This window comes from Fulmarus glacialis, unplaced genomic scaffold (genome assembly GCF_000690835.1).
Source record: "Fulmarus glacialis isolate BGI_N327 unplaced genomic scaffold, ASM69083v1 scaffold27221, whole genome shotgun sequence".
Taxonomy (NCBI): domain Eukaryota; kingdom Metazoa; phylum Chordata; class Aves; order Procellariiformes; family Procellariidae; genus Fulmarus; species Fulmarus glacialis.
In genome coordinates this window covers 688-23,794 of record NW_009195081.1, presented here as the reverse complement: position 1 = coordinate 23,794, position 23,107 = coordinate 688, and the positions used below count along the sequence as shown (strand labels likewise).

Here is a 23,107-nt window from a genome sequence, read left to right as displayed (position 1 = left end):
ACACATCACCAAAACCATGTCCTGAAGTAGCTTTCCTAAAAAAGCCTGATTTATTTCTATGCCATCCACCATGGTTAGTAGCTGTTGTCAATACTTGCTGTTATCTTTGGAGCAAGAACATTATCAGCAGGTTTATGGCTTACTAATGCCATGTTGAGGATTCTTTATTTTATTTGGCAGTTGATATCTAAAAGAATGGCTTTAGAACAACAATATACATTTCAGTCTGAGGAACTCATTAATAATACTTTAATCCACAGGAGTCTTAGGTTTTATTTTGCTTTACTCTGCACTGGGAAATTCTTTTTCTTGACTTGTCCTCTCTGGACTTGCCGAGCACGAGTTCCAAATCCCAGAGACTGCATTGATTCTGTTAAGTACTTCTGGTCGGGAGAGATGCACAGCATCACCAACAGTTTAGCATCACCTCCTAAAAGCAGGAAAAAGACAAAACATACTTGTTTACCTCATTATTTTCAGTAAGTTATGCACTGGTAATGTATTAATCTACACAACCAATAGCATAGGCTACCATTGCTTTTATGAAGCAGAAGACTGTACGAAGAGGGCTGTTGAAAACAGACAGCTCCTTCAAAGAAAGTCTGTATCTAACAATATGATATTTGCCCAGTAGAATAAATGTTTCACAATTTGTAATGTGGATTTTTCCCCCTTATAGCTTCATCAGTTAGTCTGCATGTATGTTATGGGTCTGGGCACTTCATTAAGCTTTGTCAAATGTTTGTAAATTCAGGGAAATGGCAAAATAGCTTATTTGTGTGACAATAAAGCAAAACAAAGTTCACAGAGAATGATTAAACAAACAAGGAAATTGCCACTTTCAGCACTTCACCTAAACAGTGTCGCCCGAGTCATACACCAGGCATGGTTAAAACCAAGCTCAGTGCCCATACAACATAGCTCCTAAACTCACTTTTTGCTTTGGCTTTACCTTTTCACAGTGGGGATTCCAGCACTAGGTGAAATTCAAAGTTCAAGCAAAAATTAATAAGCTCTGAAGAACTGTTACCTCAGTCACTGTCAATGCCTTGAACTGGAGACTAATGATGCTTTCCGACGGAAGAAAAATGGACTATATACTATATGGATGGACACAAATCTGACATTACTGCAGGAATTACACTTGCTTTAAAACTATTTCTGCGTAGATGAGAAGCTAGAGAAGAGGGAGGTGACCCAAACACAAAAAGGAGTTGTAGCACAGTACCATGCATATATTCTGTCTCCCTCCTTCGTCTTACTGCTACAAGGCACAATGTTAAGGAATGTGCAAATATGTGACTATGCCCTGTAGTAATAAAGATTGAAGCCTAACTTGTAAATTGTACCTGACATGAAACACCAGTGAAATGCAATTATTACCCTTTACATGATCCTATTAGAGATGTTGTGATTTTTCCAAGTGTATTCCTAAACTGAACCTTGGAAACAGCAAGGTTTAGCCAAATTCGGGAGGAGTTCAGAACTCTCACCGTGTACTCACACTGCTCCAAAGCCAGAGTCTTTGAATAGAGGCCCACATACAAAGGAAGAGTACAAGATCATCCTCTAGTTTTACACAACAAAGGAGGGGAAAGATTGGGAAAATAAATCTATACTGTTAAACAAAAGTCAGAATAATCCCCCACCTATGGAATCCTGAAGCAGATGCGTAAGTTTGCTGTTTCGATATGGTACGTGAGATCGCTGTTCTGCTATTGCTCCAAGAACGTCTGCTAGGGCAGACAAGCTGCGGTTAATAAATGATGTCTCTCTCAGTGCTGCACCTGTCACTCCAGACATACCTAGTACAGTGTAGAAAAAGGCAATGGTAAGACTAAGCAAAGCTGCTTCAATTGTAGTGGTGAAAAATTCTGTTGCTGTATTATCTACTTTTGACACAGCATTTTTGAACACAAATTCTGAACCATGACTTCCAGTCCACCCATGCCAAAAGCAAGATGTAGTGGTTGTTCACTCCAGACTGCCAATACATTGTTCAATACTTCTAATCTTGGAAGGAAGTTTAAAGAAGGTTCAGTGCCTGCAGAAGTATCTCATGTTAAAGTTGATCTCTTCAGCTGTGCAATGCATATTGGCTCCATATGTATTACGGAACTGGGAAAGTAGGAACACCATAAGATCAAACAAGACAACGCTGCTTTTGAAAACATCAGTCCACAGTGTCTCCAGAGAGAAGCCTGTTGTATTCCACCATTTTTTATAATAGTTAACTGCCCCGTCTGTATCCCTTAGGAAGAACAGGAGTGACACTGATGGCATAAGCTGCAGAAACAAAAGCATACAGCAGCCGTAAGTGTGAGGGGTTTATGTTCACCGTCTGTAAGGTGCTGTTCTTTGTGGTGTGATTTGCTGTAAGGAAATCAATACAGGAAAATGATGGCCTTCTACCGTCCACCCAGCATGGTGGTATGTAGCTATGCTGTCCTGGAGCAACGCTGGAAAGGTTTGGTCTACAAATCAGGTTGCACCAATTTCAAGAGGTGCTGCAAGCTCAACTCTATGATCAGTCTGGACAAGTGTGCAGTTAAGAGTAATTAATTCCCCCTGTCCTTACCTCTGCCATTTGGGGAAGAGAAACTTGTTATTACCATTTAGCATCACATTATTCAAATTGAACCCTTCTTCAGGATAGTGGATAAGCTACAGATGCACCTGCAATCAGTTCTCATTACGCAGAGCACATGATCCATGTTAGGCAGAGCTAATGGTAGTGGGATGGTCAGAAGGGGCTAACAGTTTCCTCAACTGCCTTCTGTCCCACCTCTAGAGAGACAAAGAGGCTGTACAGAGAGAGGCTAGGGATCTTGTTTTCCCTTTAGGCCAGTATTTTCCCAACTGGGAGAACAAGAGAAGTGTTCAAGAGGCAAGTGTGAAAAGGCACAGTAACAGGAAAAAAAAAAACCAAAACAGAAGTCTGGACAGTGAGGGCTGGAGAAATGTGACTGTGGGAGAGGATGGGGCTGGAATGGTAGAGTCTCTTTGCAGAGAGGCACAGAGCAAAACAGTTTAGAAGACCCTGCCACAGAGTGTCAACAATCTGAGATAGGATGTGTCTCAGACTAACTGTACTGGGTCTGTGTCTACAGCCATCCCCTGGCTTCTTTTATAGTCAGTGAAGGTGGACTCCTGAGACAATGGATATCACCCTAAAACAGAAAACTGCAAATAGGTGAGGGGGTACATGTTTAAACTGCTGATTATCTACATTTGGTCAGTGGAACTTCCACAAAGCATTTAGATGAGTTTTCAAACTGAAACCTAGTTTGCTAAAAAGGGACCACTTAGTAAATGCTGTAAATTATCCAGGATGGCTGTGGAGCTAACAAGGCAGGGTGCTGATGTACATTTAAAGTGTGTGAGACGCCTGCTACTGCTGCTCACTTAGATTTGTCCACATTTTAAAACAATTACGAGTTAACAGCTGCCCTCACTTTGATCAGAGTAAGTTCAACATCTTCAAATCTCCACCAGCGTAGCTGATGGCAGAGGTTAGTCTGCTGTATGTGCTGGGCCACATCTAACACTGATGTAAGTGAGCACAGTTCTGGGCATCACTGGAGGATCTGGGCTGCCGAGCCCCAAACCAAGTGAATGTTTGTCCTGGTTGAACTGAGGGAACAAACACACACACTGTTGCTCAATTACATGTTTACCAATCAGTTTCTAGCACTTAGAGCAAATGAAAAACACAATGTATTATATTAGGATTCTCTGTAGAACAAAAGTTTAACAGTGAGCAACAGAAAGAATTCTTGGCAGTAATGTAAAAGACTTTCATAATACTGGTTCCGTTTTCAAAACATTATTTCTGGAATGGTACATTTGGCTGCATGGCTTTTCTTGGTAAGAAAGCTTGTCCGTTAGGAAATAATCAAGTTTTTGAAATTATTGTCTGCATAGAGGAGGGGGGAGGAGGAAAATGCTTTGAAGAAACAATGAAAACAATATTATCTTTTCAACACTAACTTCCTCCAAGACTTTTCCACAATAAGGCAGAAAAACCCACACATGGTGATATCAATTATTACAGATATTTGTAATATTTAAATAATTTATGCTCTTTAAACATTTCTGTACAAAGACATGCTAATTTTCAGAGTAGAAAAACAGACCTAATAAAACCAGTCTGAACAAATAATATACCTATGATATGGGTAACCGCCCTGGGTTTATTTTAGGCTTATGCAGTCAGATTTTCAGTTAAACTGTACCAGTGTAAAACTGGAACAATCAGGCCCACAAATTTTATGTCAGGATCTGTGGATTTAAACCACCCCCTGTGTGAAAGCAGGGTAGCACATATCCCTACATAAAGAGTAAAGGCAACCATTGTAACCTGGATCTGGGAGGATCCATGCCCACAACCAGATATGTTTGCTTACCGACACACTCGCTACCAGCCAGATCCACCAGCTGCAATCTAGTTTTGACTTGCTTCAGTTTCTCAGTGGCTTCAAGTTGTGCTGGTGAAGAGGCTCTGGAAGAAGAGGTGGATTTATTGTCTCTCATTTTTTGCGGAAAGGTGCAGGAAACCTCTTTATTTAGTCTCTGACTGGTTTGTTCTTCTTCCCATGAAGTACCTGGTTAATAGAAAAAACAAACAAGGGAAGCTTCTCACTGACATTGGAAATTGAGATGGGGAAAAATGGGGCATCAATAGGGGAAGTACAATATCTGCTGGTTTAGGCTATTCTAACAGAAGCAATATACAAGTCAGAATCAATGGCATGGGCACACTGAATGACTCTTTCTATCTTATTTAAGGTTTTGTTCATCAAACCGATCATACCAGTTGGTAACAAGACTTGGGTGTAGGTTCTGTTGTATCTAATATCCCCGTTGTTCACACTTCTATGTGGAAAACAAGAAACAGGAGTCCAGTAAGGACTTTAAAGAGCATTTTTTCATGTTTTAGATTGACTGCAACCAAAGTGAGATTTTGAATGTTTGGGAGCAGTAAGTTCTGAAGTCTGTTTCTATGTATTATTTGAAACATCACCTGCTGGTGCTCTGGCTAAAAACAAAGTTAATCCTGCCTCTTCTATTTTGTTCTTTGCTGCTGTTCCCTCTAGACTTCCTTCAGCCCTCATATGCCACTGCTGCATCTCCACATGATGAGCTATTAGCCTCGATGGCATTACTCCCACTTATTCAGGTTGGTTACCTACTACTCCTGGTAGTTATGTAGCTGCACAAGACTGCTTCATATCCTTCCTCTTCCTCAGCAGCAGCATCTGGCTTTCACTCTCTGCTGAGGAGGAAGAGGAAGACAGATTCTCTGGGAAAGCTGCTTTGACATTAGCTTAGCAGGAGTATATGCAAAAGGGCTTTCCCAAAGCAGTTTTGCTTTTTTTCTTCAGTGTTTTGGTTTTCATTCATATCTCTCTCTCTCTCTCTCTCTCCGAAAGACATAAAAGAATAAAAGGCGCACACTCTGCTACAGATAATAGAGACAACAGACTCCCTTGGGGGGGACTTAAAGAAACTTGTTGCAATAGTACAAAGTTCCCAGCTGCAAAACTTGAGACTGAATTGAGTTGCAGAGCTCTGTACCTCTCCAGTTAGGCTATTGCTAAAACCCAAGCTAGCTGTTCACAGTGTAGACAGAGCAGCTGTGTTGGTTTACACAGAATAAACGGCTTCAGGACACACAGTGTAAAAGTAACTGTTCTCGTTCCTCTTTTGTTTGAGACAAGGAAATTAAGAAACTGCTCTCCTCAAACAACAGATATTACTGAAAAAAAAAGCTAAAAGACCTTAATCAAACCTGAAAAAATGCTGGCTTGTCAACCCTGGCTTTGGGTGCAGAACTCATCACAGACTTTACAACTTTTTATTTAGTGACTTAGATCTCCGGTGTTGAGATATTTGACAATTGCACCTAGCTTTTAAATCAGGAATTTCTCCTTTTAAACAAGACAGAATGCGCTGTCACACTGCTATAGCGAGGTCCCATTTGCAGTGTTGCTCTCCCCCCTCCCCCCCGAGAGATTGCACATCTTCATCTACGCACTATGAGCTGAAAGCCTGAGTCCATTCAGTGTAAATTAGGCATTTCTATGGAGCTTTGCTGCCAGATAACATGGCATAGTAGTGTGACTGCAATTTGAAATGGCAAAGGGAAGTCTCGACTAGACAAGATGGCTGGTGCACTAACTGTGCAAACACTGTGTTTTGAAAAGTAACATCTGTCTGATTGCCAAGAATCTGGCACTGGCTAGAGCTAACATCTGGAATGCTGGAGCTGCAACTTGTGAAGTAACTGTGTCCTTTGGCAAGGTCCATAGGTAAGCGAGGGCACTGTTTGTTCTCTTTTGCTAATATTGTCGGTTTAATTTCTGATAGCAATCTAAGGGAAAAAATGTTAAATATTTTCCACTTTCTGAAACCATATTGTTGTTGCTGAGTATGAAGGAGATGGACCACAGCACTGGAAGCAAAGAGCCTAATTACAACATGAGCAAAAGAAAACAAAGTTAACCCCCAAAAGCTGAAGTTATTCCTAAAGCAATAAACTGGTAAGTCTTGGTGTGGTAATGAAAAGTAGAAATATAGGTTTTGCCATAGTAAATAAGACAACTATGTTGTCTGTTCCTGCAGTGGCCTATTATTAACAGTTCAAGAGACTCTGAATTTAATGGACATTTTTGCGAGGCAGTGGGTAAAAAAGATAATTCTTTCTCACCCAAAATTATATGATGATCCTTAAAATACATGGTTAGCTTTACCACAGACTTAGCATGAATAATTATATGATATGTCATACGAAGTGATTTAACTACTGTATTTGAGTATCTATCTTATTGATCTCTTATCCATCTTACCTTATCCCTTATCTTATGACTTATTGATAAAATTTATTTCATTAGTTGTTTCATGCTATAAAACTTCAAGAACTCTGTAAGTCAAGACATGTAAAGAAAAGTGAAAAGTTTTTATGAAAGTGAAAGTTTCAGTAGCATTCAGACATCAAAGTGGTCTGTTACTTATGAAGATACGCAGAAGTTAAACAATGGAAAAGAACTGGGGGAATGTATTAAACATTGGAAAAAGGAGGAAAAAACAATATGAAAATCTCTCAGTCCACAGACTGTTTTTCAAAAAACAACTGGCTCTAGATGTATTTTAGATTAGTAACATCATACTTACCAAAGTTATCTCCAGAGACGATTGTGGTTATGGTCAATGTAACTACCAGATGAGAACGAGAGGAATGAGCATGCACCAGTGTTGGGTGCCTGACTCTCAGCTGTAGGCCTTTGTTGACTAGATGCAAAAATTCAGATGCATTTTCAACTGTCCTAGGAAGTAAAGAAACCAGCAGAAGCTTTAACTGACTCACAGTAAAAATCACATGAGAAAGCTGACAACTTAGACATGAATCTGAGCATTTCCACTTCTCTGCTTTTCTAACTTCTTATAATAATCTCAGTTTTGAGCTGCACAAATAACTGTACATAGACTTTTTCAGGTGGGATATAGTCCAAGATGAAAATTCAAACAAAAGCTGTGATGTAGTACTGCAAGTGCTGAAGAAATGGCCTGCCACTTTAGCTCAGCTCTAGAAGTCATTGAAATTTCTACACCTCCACACTTTGGAAGAAAAGACACACGTTTAGACATTCCTGGAATCTCTGGTCTTACAGAAGTGGAGTTGTCCAGTTTATGTTAAGGTAGCTCCAGTTCTTTGGGAGGTACAGAATTAGGGCAAAAAAGAGAAGTTTCTCTGGGCCTTTGGAAATCATATTTCGCATTTGGAATTGAATCCAGAATCCTTGGAAAAAAGTTCAATTCCACTGTTCAATGAGCAGGGACTCCGGCACAGTGTCAGAATAGACAGGCATAAGTTTCTATAGACCATTTTGTCTCATACTATCTGTTTTCTTTTCCAGTTAAAGGAAATACTGCAAATATGACCCATTGAAGGGCAAAAACCTAACACAGAAAGTGAAATAAACTGATTAGGTAAAGAAAAAAACCACTATGATTTCCCCCAGGTTTGCAATGTTTAAAACAAATGAGGTAAGATTGCCTACCCTTTTCTTTTCACTGTATTGCCTTCTTCAGTAATCACTCAAGTTATATCACCTAAACATTCGTTTCTAGATGAGGGTATAAATTATTATGACAGCATATCACAGCCTGGTTACTGAATGCCCTGTAACACCAGAACCATTAATAACTCTCCTGACAGGCTACAGGCTTGGTTCCACATCGCTGCAGTCAGCAAAAGCAAGCATACAATAAAAAGGAAGGCCTGACTTAGATTTGGCCAATTTCAGTGAAAGTCACACTGGGCACAAACTTACTTTATGCTAAGAAGAGCCACAGTTGAAGAGTTTAGAGACAAAAGGACTATACCCAGCTAAAACAATTTCCTCTGAAAATAAAGCAAGGGCATCTGAAGAACAGAAAAACACTTAGCCACACCATGCTTATAGACACTTAAGAGAAGCAGCCACCTAAAAGCAGTTCCCTGTGTAACGAGGGCTGCAGGAACTAAATGATCACTATAGACTTCAATCCTGAGCCACACATGCTGGCCTCCCCCGTAATATCTCTGCCTCCGTGCATCCACTGGTAATGTCTCGCTGGCTGTTTGACCTGGCACCAGCAGGGAAGCAGTGGCTCTAGTTCCTACTGTCAGAGAAGGCAGAGCCTCACACTGGGGTGATCTGACTATTGCCTCAAGTCCAAGGAGGCAGATCTTGCCTTCCTGAGTTTTGAACTGCATCTTCCAACAGCGAGACAGCCAGGACTGATGGCCTGAGAGGTAAGCAGCCTTCGGTAGGATGTAGCAACAGGCAATCGGCTTCTGCAAGCTGCTGCTCTGCACTGGCAAGGGGTCAGTGCTACAAGCTGCTGTCCTCTAACTAGCGTTTGCAGAAGAAGATAGGCCTCAGGGTATGCTGTCAGTGCTGGTCACCTACTGGGAAACTGCAGTTGACTTTGGAGGTAAAAAGCATCCGCAGCCCAGTGCTGCAAGCTTGGCACAGTAGCTTCTCAGCAGGACTGACAGTAATAATTTTTTAGTATAATCTCTACGACTTTATCATGCTGTATGTACCGCATGTTCCAGGACCAGATTCTACAAAGAGAAGCCCTGTTGTGGTTAGGTTAAAAATTTGAGGCTGAATGTTCTCCAAAGTCAACCAAGCCATAAAAGAAGAAAGAGACTGAGGTTTTTGTGATTCAGTAAGATGTACATGTTAGCAGGAAAGAGACTACTGTACTTTAATGGATATATGGAGAAGCCAGTGAGACCCAGCAGGCCAATATATTCTAGATGAAATATTATCACAAATGAGGATGTGTTTTTACTCAAAGCATCAGCTGTTTACTTTAGATTTCAGGCAGCTGGGTGGCCTCATTCAATGGTTCCCCTACTTTGTTTGGGTTTGCTTTTTCTTATTAACCTTTATGTGTAAGTATTAATATAACCTGTTTATGAATTGGACTTTTTTTGCTGCTTGCATTGTAATTGAGATACAAGTCCATATTCTTATATATATTTGCATTAGAATTGAGTATTTATCAATTGATGGAGATAAGTGGTTTTTTTAAGAGGTGCTTAGTTCAAGGCGCCAGGTCCCTTTACCATAAATTAAAATAAGAAATAAACAGAGCAGCCATTTTATTAACTAGAAGGACAAGTGAAACCTTATTGCAGCTTCTAGTTCTTGTCTCTATGGCACAAGTCCAGCTACATCTCACCTCTCCCTTCCCCAAAGCCTAGGAAAAGAGATGGGTCACCCACTAACTATGCAAAGCTCCCTTGGGAAGGGGAGTAGGCATTTTTCAGGAATGCAGAAGCCAGCATCTTGGTTACTGAAATACCATAATTAAAAATTACTTGGAGGTTCTGATGAAGCAGGAAAAATTCAACTCCCATCATACCCACACTATATACACCCACCTTCATTTTCTAAGTCAAACAGGTCCTTTCTTCTCTAGTCAAAGGAAAAAGATTAGCTCCTTTAAGAAAGATTCCACACACACAGGTTAGGCTCTGTTCCCAACCTCTTCTGAAGGAGTTTTTAATTCCCTTGACAGCAGAGCCTTAACCAGACACTAAAAGTTGTAGTAGAGTCACAGCTGGGAAAATCCAAGAACAGAGCCTGAGATAAACCCACCAGTCAGCATAATACAGACAGAGAGGACAAAAGGATTCCTCTCTTCAAGCTCCAGTCATTTTTAATTCATTCCATTCTCTTATGGAGCATGCAGAATGCAATCAAGGATGCAGAATTTCTCTGGAAATTATATTTAACCTCAAGACCGAAGAGCAGGCATACCCCAGATACAAATGTTAATCCTTCCTAGAATATTGCAGTGATTATTATTTCATAGAAAGAAAGGAGAGTTATATAGCCCCCATGGTGAAGAAAGCCACTTTACAATCTCTCTGGGGTCCCACTTTTCTATGAGCTGTTCAATGGCTAGAAAATACAAGTCAATAAATGCATATAACTAGGTAGAATAAAAGTATGTTTGCGCAACCCTCCAGTACATTCTCGTATTTTTATCAAGGCTTTCTGGCAATAGCATAAACCCACATAAACAAAAAACTACTAGTCTGCTTATGTGACTAAGTCCCACAAGAAAAAAATACTGCCTTCAATTATTTCCACTGAGGGTGTGTTTTATTTTAATTGGCGGGGGTGGGTGGGGAGGGATGCTTTTCATATCTGACTTCTAATTCCTCCAGGAAAAGTAGAGATTAGACCATGACAAACATTATTATAGAGAAGTGAAGAAAGACATCATGTTTCCCCCAGAAATGTAAAACACTATAATACTGTGCTAAACATTTCAATGGGGCAAGATGTTTCTTTTCACAAACATTGTTTGCCCAAGGAGCAGAACATTTTTTCTAAGTTTCTAGACCTTTCTGTAGTGCACAAGCAGAAATGTTCCCTTCTAGAATCTGTTCACATGCTGGGTGCTCACAGGGAGATGTCCAGTCCAGTAGCTTAATTCCACTGGGTAGCATCACCTCTCTGGTGCGACTAGTACTGCTTGTCATAATTTTTTTTGCTAATGTTGATTGAATACTAGCATAAACAACACAGCCATTACTAAAATGAAGCATCTGAAACAGATTCACTCTTATTAATGGATGAATTGTTATGAACATGTGATTTTTACCATCTAGTTAGACAAGGTAAGTGTTTTATCTATAACAAGAAAGTATTACACATTTGCTTTGTATACCACACATACATAACACCAAGAATCATTCCCATGTGTACTAGAACAAGCCTTTGTAATGCTTAGTAAGTACAAGAAGGCATCAAAATAAGTATAGCTGTAGCCTTAAATACCTTAGCTCTCCCTACACTGTCAAGATGTGTAAATAAGAATCAAACTTACCATACACCGATGGTGGGAAGGTATACATCTTAAAACTGAATGGGTAGAAGCTTAGCTACTTCTTAGCTTTTAGTTTGAGGAATCTGGATTTCCAAGAATTACGGGTTCAAATGCCAGCATATCAATTCCCACTTTAATGCCTCCAGTTATGAAAACAGAATACTAAGCAGTGTAAGATGGATATTTATATTAAAAGATCATTTTCTTATTCTTTCTAAAGTACTTTTTTTTAACTCCAATGTGTGTAGGCAAAGCTAACACTCTACAGCTGCTTATAAATCTACAAGAAGTACATACATTTCTATTATAATCTGGAAATTTTATAATTTGGTAAGACTGAAGGGAAAGTGTTTTGTGACTGGGTTACCCCTTCTTTTTCTACAGTTGACAAGATGCCCTAGATCCAGCAACAGCAAAATACATAGCTATTTTCAGGCATTCTGAGTGGACGGTGCTTAACACAGGAGTAAAACCCAAACTAATTGTACTGTTATTTCTGAAAGGATTTTGACATTTGCAGCCAACTGCAGTCTAATAGACTGAGCTAATGGAAACAGTGAGAACTGTTCTTTTGCGTATGGTAAGGACTCATTGTTTAGAAGTGATAAATGATGCCTATGATGCAATTTTGTGACAGCTATACATTGCATTGACACCAGATCATGGTCAGATGATAAGGATCAAATCATGTACTTACTCATGTGTAAGCAATGGAACATCGCTCTTTCCTTCTCTGGTTGTGACAACATCACGTTTGACACCAAATACTTTTCCACAACTGTCTTTGGCCAGAAGATCAAAAATTTCATTATTATATACTTCTACAACAGAAACCTCAACCCAGTAACTTCCTGGTGGCTTTTCTGAAATAAGCCTGGAGAATAAAAATAGGGAAAAAAAAAAGAAGAAAAAAGCCAAAAAAATGTTGAAGTCAAACCCGACGTGAACAGTCTGTAAATAAAGATCTATTCTTTAATTGTAATCTAATTACAATCTGATAAAAGTGCTTATTAAATATCCGCAGCCATGGCTTTGCCTCATCCACATGCTAACGTTAAGCTGAAGGCTCAAAATATACAGTTAAAATTATACATGAAGCAGTAAATAAAACTTCATTTTCCAAACAGCTGTGCCAGATTAAACTGTTTTGCTCCACTAGCCTCCCTCCCTCTTCAAGATTTTTTTATACCATTTCTCTGCTGGACATTATTGCATTCAGAGCTCAAGGTATGATAAACTCTGGCAGAGTGCAAGCAATGAACAGGCAGAGATGGTAAACTGCCCTAGATCTGTAAGAGGTTATATCTGTCCACAGTCTCAGAAAATTCATAAATTAAGGGCTTGTCTATTCAGGAGAGTATTTACAGTTAGACACAGTTATTCTGGTACAAAATTGGGTCTTTGATTTATCTTATACCATTCTCCAAAAGAAATAGGCTTAGCTGGAAAAACCTCTAATGGCTCTCCTATTATAACATAGCACCACATTAGTTCAAATCATGCATTAGGTTCAACTAGAAAAATCTAAGAATTCTCAAAGCAAGAACAGATCCTGGTTCAAAATTCTACTATCATTCTTTTTGAGGACTGTGTTCTAATCTGCATCCTCTTTATCTATTCCAATTGTCAATTTTCACAAAACTTGTAAGAACTTAATTATCTTTTGGACTCCCACAGCTATGGTTGAAACATGTTCAAAAGTTAATTAGGAATCTGAAAGATAGACGGACAGATAACACACAGCAAGATTGCATAATCTTATTTTCTTAGAAAATCAGATGAAGCAGGAGAGATACTAGAAATCTATATCAAAACTCAAATATCAAATGGCAGTTGAGAAGCCATAAATATTAATCATTGTGAAGCTGAAACCTGTAATGATAAATACCGTACAAACATTATTTCATCCTTTCTGTAAAGTTTAAGGTGACTGCCACTGACACGAGCCTTTACTTAGTTGTTACCTGAACACTTCTTGGGTAGCTCGAGGAATAATTCCAGGTTCTGATTCATCTTCTATGGAGAATGCAAAGTTCTCCTCTAACTGTGGTCCCAACATTGTGTATGTCTTCCCACTTCCAGTTTGCCCATAAGCCATGATACACACATTGTACCTGAAAATTAAAAGGACCTTCATTTATTTCACCATTACCGAATGTGTTTATTAGGTGGCAAGTCAAACCCCAAACAATTTGGGAATGCAAACTGAAACAAAAAGTAAATACACTGTCCCTGCAGATTTCTTTCTGGTGATCTCAAAATCTGACAGAAATCAAAGTACTACTCATAACATTGCCTAAACAGATTTTATTTTTTAAGCAGAGTTGAAGGGATGCTTTTAAGCAGAGTTTAACGGATGCTTAGCTTGGAATGACTGATGAGGTTAGACCTCCTGTCTGCCCAACTTCCAGTTCATGCACTACTGAGCTGCTTGTTAATCAGCTCCTGAACCACTGCAGTTTACAGTACAGCATTTTAAAGTAAACCATCGCTGGGTTTGATTTGTCTTACAGTGCTATGCTGCAAACCACAGCACTAATACGTTAACAGCTGGGAACAGTAAACTCTTCAGCTCTCATAGTCTTTTTCAGGCAGGCTCATCAGACATAGCCCTCAGTCACTGGAAAAGATAAGACAGCCCTAATAATAAGAGGCACAAATTTTAAACCAAATGCATTAGTTCAGTATAAGCATGCACACAAAGACTACTCTGGAATAAAGATGTTAGGAACTGCTCTGGTATGGACTTGTAGAAGGTGAAAATGTACACCGTCACTGCAGAGGTACAGACACTATGAAACACAATTCATCATCTTCTGAAGTGTAAAAGATGTCTAATGAACAGAACTCTGAAAATGCCTGTTTCTCTGCAGTGAAAATAATAAAAAAGAAGTCCACACCTGCGAGCTCTGTTGTGGATGTCTGTGCCACAGGGATCTGAATTTAGATGTATGAATCCTATCCAGAAAGTGCATTTCTAACACAGTGGGATCAAAGTCAACATCTTAAGCAAAACAAGTGGGTGGATACAAATATATCCAGCCAGAGAACTACTTTGTATTGAGGACCAGTACTGTACTGTGCAGCTGAAGGTTAGTCCCTACTCGGCTGCATCTGCTCTGCAGCACCTGCCAGCATCTTGGTGTGGACCACAGAACTGTGCCAGCAAAAACTCTTGGAAGACATGCAGTTATGCTGACAGGACTGCTCCTTCCCTGGATTATCTTGTTTGTTCAGAGACACAACATTAGCAGATTCTCCATACAGGGCGAGTGCTTTGCAGTATGCTGAAATTTCTGCTCTACTAGACACTTGCAAGAATAGGCTTTCTCCTGTTCTGCCAGGGAGTAAAATTTCACTGCCTAAGCTATACCTCCTCCGTGGGCAGACCTGAACAGCTGCTTTTGGTTATCCGATGCTTTTCCTCATATCAAAAATGTTGTTTCAAGCACATGCCAGCAAATTTCAATGAATACCCCTCATCTAATTGTTTTAAATTTATGGTTTCAAGTCATGAAATACTTACATGGCCATTGCAGAGAAATATATTTGCAGCAATTTTTTGCATATTAAACATGCCTAGAAGCAATTATTTTTGGAGGATTATTTAGAAAGCTGTCTCTTGTTAAAAAGAAATGTGGGTTGATAAGCAACACAGCAAATACCTGGGTACCTCTTCTGGGGATGCAAAGTCAAAGGTGCAGGCAGTGAACCTATAGTAAGTTCCCTCCATGTTTCAGGATGCGGAGTATAAAACAGAAGTCTAGTCATAGATTTGATGAAGTAAAGGAGATGAGATAACTGTAACTGAAAATAAAGAGCACTACAGCAAAATGAAATGCGCTAGAAATTAGGGTTGTAAATCTGGAACAAGGGATTTCTTTAAGTATTCACTGCTGACATAACTACTTGCATTTATGTCAGTGGAAAAGCTCCCACTAATTTTGGTAGTTTTCAGCTAGGCTAACAACGAGCGACTTTCACAATTCCACCCCTAACGCACAGTGCCTCGCCAGCCTGTAGCTTATTGAGACTTCTAGCCCCGCTTCAAAACCAGAGAGATCTTTGGAACCAAAAAGGGAGCCAGAAGTTTGCAAATAGTAGCTTTCCTTAGGAAAAACAGAATGGAAGTCTTCTTTTTAGAAGTCTCTCACTTTCATATAGTCCAGCTATTCAAATTTTCCTTAATTGCTACGTGTTAGAAAGTAAGCATCATGGACAAAATAGTTCTGACAAGATACAGATGATATGATTAGAAGCTAAGTAGTCAGGTGCTTATAGCATTGAAGATAGAGATGCAAATCAGGTTTCAATGAGTGATAACTTCTCTGCCAAAGCCAAAACAGTATTTTGATAAGTCCAAATGAGCTCAAACTATCCGAAGCAGTATTATATCTAAGTAGGCACAGGAGAGAATGAATTGTTGGGTGATTCAACAAGAAGACAACCAGCAGACTAGTTTGTATTTACCTAGTTTACTTCGTTGGTGTTCTGGTTCCAACATAAGAGTTTCCAATAGAGCAATCTGAAAATTTCAGACTATGATTCACTTATGTGTCCTGACATTTCTCCTTCTCCACTCTGCTTCATTAGTTGTATTCTTGTTTCAAAAAGTTCTTATTGTCAAGCTAGAATACCAATAGTTTTGTAGTATTTCTCTCCTGAAAAGAGTGTGAGTGTTCAGTATAGCAAAGTTATCACCAGGAGAGAACACTGTTAAAGGAAATCAAGGGAGGAGAAATATATTCTTCTTTAAAATAAATAAACAGTTTGATTCTTCAATGCTGTAACGAAAAGAAATGTTATCTTATTCCCTTGCTGGCCCTGTATGGCTAACTGTAAACTTTGAAGCCTGCTGTACTTTGTCTGTTTTGCATATGGGGCAATCTTTTCTTCCTGTATATTTATCCTGAAAAATGAAACAATTCATTAAGAAAGAAAAATAAAGAAAAAATAAAGAAAAGGAGTGGAACGCTCCTTTCTACTTAAGCTAAAAGTTGTTACAGACCACTTTGGAGCCCAGACTAAAACAATCAGGAGCAGCAAAAAGGTTCAAGGTTCAGACTAAGTATGTCTGTTTCCCATTTACAATGGGAAGGCTGCTGAGAAACAGCCTTGCCTTCCCTGAAAATCTGCTTCTATTTAAATGGCACTTCTGGAAGAGCAAGACAACTCTTTTGTTTTCAATAACAGAATATTTCCTAACTGAATATAAAAATCCTAGCTTTTAGGACAGGATTCTCTCAATGTGGAAATTAGAAAGTGGGAAGTACAGCAGATCAAGGTACAGATCAGGTATGTCTGAAGATACACAGGCAACATATTGAGCCAAAGCAAACTTATGTTCATTGCAAAAGGAAAAGCAGAGAGAGAAAATAGTGGTTATAAGGATTTCTTCAAACTCCTCCAACCTAGTGGTCCTTAGGTTGTTCAACTATGGAAACTGTGGTTACTCATCCTTGGTAAACTAGAATAACGCCATATGGGCCATACAGAACTTCCCTTAGCCCAGGTAGCCCTTGTGGGCGCCTCTGTGGCATGTGTAAAGGGATGGCTGGGATTTCTCAATATCCACAATATCCTGATATGCCTCTTCTAGGCTGCTTTCAAGAAAAGGAGACTTGGAAACTTAGTGTGCAGACTGCCAGGAACAAGGATTGCCACTGTTCAACTACGCCACTGTGCATGGAAAGGGACTGGCTTTCCCTTTACAGGGAGGGAAAGGTCCATGACAGCTCTACAACCACCGTCTATAATTGAGTGGAACTGGAGCAGAGGTGAGAAAGGAGCAGAAAGGAAGTTTTGTATGAATCTCAGTTCAAGCCTCAAGGATTATAATAATATGCACTTCAAGGCTTCTTCACAAGAGTAGCTTAAGTTGGCTCTAGTATAAATGATGAATCACACTTCATGAACTTCAGTGGATAGAATTAATTACACATATTTTTAGTGGTTGTTACTGATCAGTTTGTATTCAGATCAGAATTCTGTTTTAACCCCAGTGCCTGAAGGAGCGTTAGAACTATAACTGAGAATGCTTAGGTCTGGTTCAACCAGGAATTGATTATATCACCTCCTATGGCCTGTGCTATGCACGAAAAGAGAACAGATGATCAGAGAGTGGACCTGGCAGGCCTTTCATATATGATTACACTGTTGGAAAAGATGTATCATACTGTGTCTACAACTGAGAAACAGTTATAAAACATAACCTACCAAAACACAAAACCCGATAGCATCCTCCATTAGGAGCAATGCTTAAGTTTGCCAGAAAGAGACCAGAGAAAAAAACATAATTTTTTCCCGAAATTTTCCTGCCCTGCTAAACTTTGTAAACAGTGTTTTCACTGTTTATATGGGGAAACAACATTCACTTGGTGTTGAATAGAAAGAAAACAGGAAAACGCAACTACAAAGCCACAAAACTTGACAGGACCGCCACTATTAAGTCATTTTTTTTAATTGATAGATTTCAGTAGATTATTGCTCTTTAGTTTTCTTACCCCCACCTTTTAACTTACCCATCCATGAGAGATGTTAGCAAAGGGGCCACATCAGCAAATACTGTCTCTTGAGACTCCAAAGCGTTGTAAACTCTGAGGAGCAAAGTGCAATGATTAACTGAAGAAAAAATATAAATGTGTTGTCACAATACAAGAATACAAACTAGGGAAAATGTAGGCCAGTGACATAAAACTTGTGACCTGCTGACGTTTCTGTCAGGGGACTGAAAATTAGAACTCCAAGGTTCTCGCCCACTTTTTGGGAGCAGCTGTTGTCTGCACTGGAGGGAACAACCTGCAGGTCTACACTTGTGGCTCTCTGAGCTCATCCTAATACTTCTGCCTGCCTCTCTGGCAGATGGAGTCTTTTTTCAGGCTGTACTGGATCCCTGTTACTTTCTCCCACCTACCAGACTGTGAAATATCCCTGCTACCTGTGTCTCCTTTGTGTCACACTAAGGAAGGGAGTGGTCAGGTTGTGCTTTCCTTTAGATGTAGATAAGGTTTGGGGAAAAAAAAAGAGGTACAGAGGCTGCAAACTTGCCTCTGGACTTGTTTCGGAAGAGTCAGAGGCAGAGCAGAAATCAGAAGGCCCCTGAGGGTCATGTTTAAGGATGCGCTGTCTTTGTGGGCAGCATCAGCCTAAGGTATTTCTATCCCCACCTCTGCTGAACTACCTACTCTGAAATAAATACTTCTCACTCGAGGGAAGACTTTCTTTTACATTGTGATGTGGATTTCAGACTAATTTTTAAACAGAATGAAACACAATTAAATTGAATGAGTTATTCCACCTCTTAGAAAAGAGCAATGACAGTACAATCCTTAGGCCAAAACAATGATGTCTAAAACAACTGCATTTTTTCGAATTCAAGGGGGGGGAAAAAAGCTAACACAGGGCTCTTCAAAGAAATTTTTCCTCCAACCCTTTCAACTAACAAGTTTGTACAACATAAAATCAAGACCTGAAAATAGGAAATCATCAAAGGGAGGAAATTCTGATCGTAAAACATGGACATCCTAAATCATTCATTTCTTCTCTCGCACACCAAAAACGTATCCTCCCCAAGATTACAGCCTGCAGCAAGTACTGTTTATACACGATGAACAGAATCTAAAACATGAATGTCATTAGCCACACTTAAGTATTTGAGGTATGAATGTTTATCTTTGGAAAAAGCTTCCTTTTCTGATATCTTTCTGTTGTGATTCTTTTTTGTTTGTTTATTTAGCTCTGTTTTCCAATGAGTGATGTGTGTTCTTTATAGCTTACAGCAAAACAACTAATTAGGAACAGGAATTTTGGTAACAGCAAACATTACAAAGCATAGTTACTTCCCTGTGTATATAGTATACTAGTACACTTCACTTAGTAGTCTTCCACAACTTGTATATGAGACTACAAGTTTAACTGAATTAAGACATAATGTGCTTTTTAGCATTTATTCAAGCCTCTTTGTATATTTAACCAGGATCTGGCTACTACAGTCTATAGCCTGCACAAATGTAGATTTTGTATTCATGTTCCCCATAAATAAGACTGTACAGAGGGATCACTGATAAACAGAAAGAGAGTTAGAGCCAACCCACTTAGTTCAGCATTTTGTTCCCGACAATACTCAGAGGAAGGAGTAAGAAACACTATGGTGGTTGGAGACACAATAATTCATCTCTGTGTCTCATCCTAATCCTTAAAAGCTGTAAACGGGCCTCAAAACTGAAATATGAGTTGAATCTCTCTTTCAAAAAAAAATATTATTAGAATTAGTATTCAGTTTCTTTTTGCGTCTTGCTGAATTCTTGGCCTGGAGTAACATCCTGTGGCAATGTGTTCCACAGTCTAATTGTAAGTTGCATGAAAATGTACTCTCTTTAATCAGGAAAGGAGCACTTGTCTGGCTTGATGGACAAATACTGCTTGTCTTGCCATTCCACTGATGTGCTGTCATACTACACTGAGAAACCAACAAATATGCAGAGATGTGGCACAGTTCGTACTGGGAGGACACAGATATTGAATAGCAATACTCCATCCTTGCTTTGCATGCAGACACGCATATGCTTCTGTAAACTTTGCCCATCAAATCTGCAGGGTCAATATAAGAGAGCAAAAGCACTTCCAAACACTTTTCTCTGCTTCATTTATCATCTGCAATCGATGAAATATTCATCAGCACCAAGTCCTCCATCTTAACCACCTAGGCCTCTAATTCAATATGTGTTGAAATGATTTTTTTTTCCTAACACATCAAAACATCTCAGAGCTACTTCATAAAAAAAAAAAAAACTTGAAAAGATATTTTAGAGATGAGAACATTCATACTGTCTTCACTTGCTGTTGATGGGTTTTGCTGCCTAATAAAGCAAACAGATTGCTACTGACCACAACCAGGGCTAGAATCAACCAGTCTTAGTCGTCTGTTTGCACTGCAAAGTAGTATAGCCATAGCTAACTATGTCAGGTTCAGGTTCTGGTAGCCATTCAGAAGAAAGGCACGGGGCTCCATGTTACAGTAACTACTCCAAATATTTACTCAACTTCCTAAAGGGGTTTTACTGCCACTACTTAGCTGCTGTGGTTCAAATGCTATCAGTACCCAAATGAAGTAGTTTAAAGTTGGCTTGAACTAGTTTATGCTACACTGTAATGACAGCACTGGCTGAAGCATGGACACCCACTTAATTAGCTATCTGAGACCATGAAAGATGCAGCAAATCCAGAGAATCTCTTTCTATAAGCCCATGCATTTTTACCAGAATGATGACAGATTTGTCCCTGTATAATGATTAATGTTAGTTTCACCTTGAAAATTCTGAGCTTCTTTTTTATTTTGCTAACTGATTCACCAATAAAATTATAAAAGCATAACATGCTGAAAGCTGGAATTTTCCTCCTGAGCTGAAATCAAATATTTTGACATTTATTAGTTCCATAAAACTTTGCTAAAAAAATAAACATTTTTGAGTTCATAAGAACCATATGCTCTTCTGTTTATAAAAAAGAGCTGTGCTGGGACACTGAAAAAACATTCCCCAAGAACTTCATTCTTTGGGGGATTTACATTTTTTTAACCCTTTTCCTGATTATCAGGATCTACACCACATGTCTAGAGTCACAGCACCTCTGGAGTCCTGTGTCAATACCATTAACTGTGTTGCTCTACAGAGTTGAATTCCAGCATTATTCTGCATTTACTTCAACTGGTATGGCTGTGTTAGGTATAGCTGGAAGGTGAAAGGAATTACTTCGAGTAGCTTAGCAGACATGCAAGGGGACCACGTACTTGAGAGATCGCATATGCCTTGTATCAAGGGAGTCCTATAACCTATGGGGTCAGTAAAGATTCCCCAAGATTTGCATTATCTCAGGAATTTTCAGTTGTTTGGTGGCCTACACAACAGCAGTCCCCAGTCTCCATGAGTAGAAAGAGGCAGCATCTAAAAAGGATACCTTAAGGAGAGGGTGAATGACTGGTAATGTTTAGCAAACCTACAGCAGTTCTGGCTGAACAGGCTCAGACCTTAAGTTTAAACCAGGACAGATAATTCGTGTTGGATACATTTGACTTTAAATCAAGTTTTGCCTTCAAGCAAGCAAGCATGAAATTGTGCTCATGTGTTCTGTTTCCAGAGGGTTTTGAAGCATGGGTCAGGGTAGAAAGCCTACTGTATGAGTCATTGCAATGTATAGATGCAAAGTCTGCATTAGAAAAAAGCATGGGGCAAAATTTTGTATTTCTTCCTTTACAGAGATCTCATTTGTATTAATTATTTAACTCTTTGTTCCTGTTTTCAGAGGTTCAGGTCAGCTCCATTCTGAAAGAACATAAGGCACCTTTCAGCCTGACTCCCTGCAGTTTTCTGTCTTGCAGACTGACTCTCTGGTGTCTCATAAGGCACAAACACCAACTAAAACCCTTATCACAGCTGGTGCATTCAAAATCTCTCTCGTCTATGTAGATTCTTGAGCATCTAATAAGGAAAGTGGTCACACCACAGCCTTTCCCTTGGGGAGCGCTGATTTATATGCCACTACTTTACCCTGCTGTTATGTTCAGGCCGTTTTAACTCTAAGTTAAAAGTAGCATGGCTGAACATCGAGTCTTAGAAGTCCTCAGTCCAGTTTCTGGCTCAGTCATGCTGTATGTCTAATGCTGAAGTCACGCAATCCATCTAAAATCCTTATATTTAAAATGTGGATAACATTTTGCTATCTCGCAACATGTTGCAAGGACCATGAATGCTACTCAGACTGTGAAGAGGGTCAAATAAGTCTCTACACAGGTTTCAAACTTAGGCATATCAGTAGTCTTTTCTGAGAGGGAAGACTAAGCGTGTCATCTATATCCTGAAGTGCATTATTCTGTCCTGGGAAGAATGTGAATACCTCATAAATAAAAAAAAAATGAACATTATCTTCTAACCAATGCCTACTAAAATATTAGCCTTCATTATACGAATCTTCCAGCAATCCAGACCACTACATAGGATCACCCACCTCTCAAACTGAAAAGTCTTGTTTATTGATGCATGACCAGGACGGCTACACTTTACAAGGACAGTTTCCTAAGAGAAAAACAAAATACTTACAGTTAATATCATAGGCACATACACACACAAAAATAAATATTTATCATTTCTAACGTTCCATGTGACAGCAGTAGTTAAGGATCATGAGGTCCAAGGCCCTTCTCCAGCAGTCACCAACACGTGAGGCTTTAAAGCCTGTATACTGCAGTGAACTAGCAAGACCACAAGAAAGGATCTCAAAACACATTCAGATTATTAAAGAACAACTAACACTTAAGTTCACAAGAAAGATCCAAACCCTTACCTGAACTTCTTATGTGCCTAGAAAGCCACAGGCAAGTAAACCCAACCAAAGAGCCCTTTTTTATTATAGGGCCAGTTTTCACAGTGCCTTTTCAGATTGATTTCATATATATTTGTGCCTAGAACTGAGCAGAAGATGCTCATATTTCATACAATAACATGCTAGTCCACAACTGTGAGAAAGAACTGCACTAGCACAATTGGTAGAATTCCATGAGTTTTTAGTAGAATCCACTTTCCAGATGGATTATAGAGTAGTTTTATAAGTCTGACAGATATGTAAGCAGCTCTTTAAACTATTACCAGAGTGTAATCACAGCAGTCTGGCATGCCTTACATAGCAACTTCTGTGCCCTTCTGCTCCTCATGGCATA

At 39.3% G+C, this 23,107-nt stretch overlaps 1 protein-coding gene across 1 annotated transcript; it reads right to left on the bottom strand.

The window, feature by feature from the left end:
* Positions 1-272: 272 nt before the first annotated feature.
* KIF25 (kinesin family member 25) lies at positions 273-22,466 on the bottom strand (the record flags this gene model as incomplete). The annotated part of the gene is made up of 8 exons (XM_009587992.1): positions 273-430; positions 1,650-1,805; positions 4,407-4,604; positions 7,174-7,325; positions 12,095-12,271; positions 13,362-13,511; positions 17,919-17,993; positions 22,399-22,466. Coding segments are annotated over 8 exons (1,134 nt in total), but the record flags the coding sequence as incomplete, so codon positions are not given.
* Positions 22,467-23,107: the final 641 nt, after the last annotated feature.